Source organism: Lottia gigantea (assembly GCF_000327385.1).
Source record: "Lottia gigantea unplaced genomic scaffold LOTGIsca_13, whole genome shotgun sequence".
Taxonomy (NCBI): Eukaryota; Metazoa; Mollusca; class Gastropoda; family Lottiidae; genus Lottia; species Lottia gigantea.
In genome coordinates this window covers 1,271,077-1,275,356 of record NW_008707425.1, presented here as the reverse complement: position 1 = coordinate 1,275,356, position 4,280 = coordinate 1,271,077, and the positions used below count along the sequence as shown (strand labels likewise).

The following is a 4,280-nucleotide window of genomic DNA, read 5'->3' as shown; positions in this document are numbered from 1 at the left end:
CGCCAACCTTTCTTCCTTCTGTGCGTTTTTGGACCAGCAAACCACCCCTCAGTCTCCATCCAAGTCGAGACGTGTATCCAGACCCCCCCCCCCCCCTCGAACCAGATCCCAGTCCGTTCCCAATGCTACAATTCTAACAACTACCAAACCAGTACCAATCACACCGTCGACGACCATTATATCCGCTACCAAACCGTATTATCACCAAACCAAGGACAAATCATTATGGAAGCTACCAGCTCTAAAGAAATCTACCTTAATAATTGGATCATCTAACCTGAATCGAATTACCAAAACCAGTTCAGATACTGAAATACATTCTTACCCCGGTGCCCAAATCCATCACATACAGTCAATCCTGGAATCATACGACCATGATCCCAAACCTACTACCATTATTCTTCATGTAGGCCTCAACAACCGTGATCAGCTACCAAAGACCTCCTTTAACCAAGCCCAGAAATTAATCAGCCACAGCCAACAAAACCTTCCCAAACTCCAAGATCCTCTTCACATGTATACCCATTTCAAATAAAATCTCGAAGAAAGCACAACAGAACCTCAGCACTCTCAACAACATGATGATGGAGTCCAGTATCAACAGCACAACAATCTTACCACCCTACGAAGAAGAATTCGAACCAGTTGATAATCTTCATTGGTCTCCAGAAACAGCAAACAGCATTTATTTGTTTTGGATACACCAGCTTCAAGCATCGAGTAAGTCTTTAAACTAATTACTGGGGATATAAATACTGAGAGGCCACCGCTAGGCCAAACTGTAGTTAACTTGAGCCGCAAAATTCTCACACCCCTTCAGCATTCAATCTTAGACCGTGGACTTAAATGTATTCCCACACCAAAGATAGCTAACTTGAATTATCTCCGACCATCCATTGAACGATTTCAACGAAATCTTAGCTGCACATATTTTTTTCGAAACCACCCCCACGTGGTGCTAGAACAATGTTTATTCCTAAATCCACTTAAGAAAGACGATAGCATTGTTATTAAAAAGAGTGACAAAGGTTCATGTTGTGTCATTCTGAATAGGGAGGATTACGTTTCAGAAGCAGAGAATCAACTGAATAATCCTAAACATTATGCAAATTTAACGAAACCAATTTTCAAAGGAACTGCTAACATGATTAATAATATTCTTGCCGATTTAGTCTAGTTATCTCAAATAGAAACAATATGACTATCTGTCTGCCAAACCTGATTGTCGCGAGAGACATTTGTACACTTTGCCTAAAATCCATAAGAATCCAACCAAGGAATGGTTTATCTGGAATAAAATCCCTAAAGGCCGCCCGATGATATCTGACTGTGGTAGTGAGTCATATGCAGTGTCAGAATACATTGATCATTTCTTACTACCTCTAGCATGTCAACATCGCGCCTACCTTAAAGACACAACCGATTTTGTCAATAAAATAAAAAATCTTCGAGTTCCCTCTAATGCTATTTTAATTTCTATCGACGTTTCTTCTATGCATACTAATATCGATAACACTACTGGTTCAACGGCAGTTCGTAAAGCTTTTAATAGAAACCCAGATCCAAACAGACCTGACAATGCAATTCTACAGCTTTTAGAGATTTGTCTTAGTCGAAACGATTTCACATTTAATGGTAAAACATATTTACAAACTTCAGGGACAGCAATGGGCAAACGATTCGCCCCTTCCTACGCAAACCTTTTCATGGCAGAGTGGGAACGTGAGGTGTTGCCCCTCTGTCACGCTTTTTATGGTTTGGACTTATTCTATCGAACAGTTTTGGGAATTCTTTGAAATTCTCAACAAACACCATCCTTCTATCAAACTAACCGCAAACGTGAGTAACAAAAGCATAGACTTTCTCGATACCACAGTCTTTAAGGGAGATTCCATAGCAGAAACAAATAAACTGGATATTAAAGTGTATTGTGTTATTTTATTATTTCATTTCATAAAATAATTAATTACCAAATGTGGAGAAATCCGCTCTCCTGCGTTGGAGTTCATTTTAGTTTGAATGGCGCCGCAGCAAAACGTGTTCAATTTTTTTTTTTTCAAGTATATTTTCTTATTTCTACGATAGATTATTTAATGAGCTATTTGCCGCAGATGACAACTACTCCATTGTCGGCTGATTCTACACAGAATTTACGTTCTAAACCGATGGAAACTACCATCAACGAAATACAAGCCGCTGCCGGTGCCATTCCTAAAAAGGTTCGTAAAATGACTCAAGCAGAATTGATTGAGCAAATCGCTGAATTACAGGAAAACATTGATACGAGATTATCAAAACTTGAGCTTTCACACCAGCCCCCCAGATTGACATCAACGGTACCTTGCAATAAATCTACACCAAAGCCCTCCACAGCACCTATGAATATGATGATGGAAGATAGGCCTACTACTGAAGTTACAATTAGAAATCTACAGGCAATTCCAGAAGTCAAATCATCTTTAGCTGCTCAACTAGACTCGATGCCAATAATTGGTCATGCTGATACCAGAATTTTACCTGATAGGCCTAATCCTAACGAGTTTTACAGAAGTAGTGCAGCCAGTTTAGGCCTATTACAAGATCACGATACCGCGGTGCCAGGTAAGCCTAGAAAAAAATCTGGCATGGACCTGGAAAGTCAGGAAAATATAGTCAATACTGTTTATTGGCCTCATGCTTTTACAAGTGAAATTGCTCATATTGTCAAGAACAGAAAAGCTCAGATTATTTCGCAAGAGGCGTTTATTTTAGGCGCTGTTAATATTCTAATGCAACCAGATACTATTGTGCCCTTACCAGAAAAACTTGCTAGACTGAAACTATTACATGGTATTGAAGTTGGTTCCCATACTTGGACTTCATCATTTGAAAATTTGTCTCATTTCACAGCAGTTAATGACACTAATTCTACTGTCAGCTCAAACAGTTTTAACAGTGCTAAGATTAAGCAATCGAGTAATGCTAATAGCAATACCCCAAGAATTCAGAACATTATATGCTACAGCTACAATTATGACAAGAATGTGGATACTGAGTGTGCTTTCTCACGTGATGGTAAGCAATGTCAAAAGATTCATGTGTGTTTAGCGTGTGCAAAAAATGGATATACAAATAAGCATCCAGAAAAACTATGTGAGAAATCAAAATCTAACAATAGCAGTTCTGGTAATTGACATAACTTGGGTACAGAGCTTTTACAAACAATGAGCCCCTATGAAGTTGAGCTAATTAACCTAGATGCGCCTAATTCTGAGCTTTATAATTCTGAGCCTAACATTCATGAGCTTGATAACCTGGAGCCGAATATTGAGCATAAACTTTCTGCTGTCAAAAATACTGAGCTGCCTGCTTCTGAGCCTGATTCCAATGTTGAAGATATTCACTGGCAAGTGTTTAACTCTGGTCAATATAACTATCAAGGAGTGAGAATACCTGTACATACTAACTTGAATATTTCAGCTTGGCAAGACAAACTAGCTTATTACTCGGATAATAAGTTATGTGATTTCTTAACCTATTGATGGCCTGTGAATTTTTCATATGAATATTTGCCATCAAGGATTTTTGATAATCATCCATCTGCTTATGACTTTTGTGATGCAGTGGATGATTATATCGTTACAGAGTTATCTCACAATGCTGTAGCTGGTCCATTTATTGATAGGCCTTTTAATGGAAGACTAGTTACTTCACCTCTGCAAACAGTTTGCAAAGATAGTGTTAATACTTTAAAACGACGGGTTGTAATTGATCTCAGTTTTCCTTTAGAAAATTCTATCAACTCTCGCATAAACCGTGATAGTTACCTAGGAACTCCCTTCGCACTTACATATGCAACTGTAGACACTTTAGCCCAATTAATTCATACTAAAGGCCAGGGTTGTTACTTGTATAAATTAGACTTGTGTCGCGCTTATAGACAGTTACCTGTAGATCCATATGATTATTGTTTATTGGCATATCATTGGAAAAATAGATATTATGTGGATACAAAACTGCCCTTTGGTCTTGCTTCTGCTGCAATGGCATGTCAGCGCACCACTAATGCTATTTCTTATATGTTCAATCAATTGAACCATGAGCTTGTAAATTATTTGGATGATTTTGCCTCTGCTGAGCGTACAGAACTTGAAGCAATCAATTCGTTTAACCAATTAAGGGAACTTTTGAGTGAGCTTGGTATTCAGGAATCTGTTAATAAAGCTGTCCGTCCTACTCAGCATATGACATTTTTAGGTGTATTGTTTAAAACTGATTCTATGACCATAGAGGTCACCCCT

The 4,280-nt window shown here is 38.4% G+C and overlaps 1 protein-coding gene across 1 annotated transcript; it reads left to right on the top strand.

The window, feature by feature from the left end:
- Nucleotides 1-578: 578 nt before the first annotated feature.
- LOTGIDRAFT_157137 (hypothetical protein) lies at nucleotides 579-3,173 on the top strand (the record flags this gene model as incomplete). The annotated part of the gene is made up of 2 exons (XM_009048910.1): nucleotides 579-720; nucleotides 2,086-3,173. The coding sequence occupies 2 exons, from the start codon at nucleotides 579-581 to the stop codon at nucleotides 3,171-3,173; spliced, it is 1,230 nt and encodes a 409-aa protein (XP_009047158.1).
- Between the last annotated feature and the right edge of the window lie 1,107 nt (nucleotides 3,174-4,280).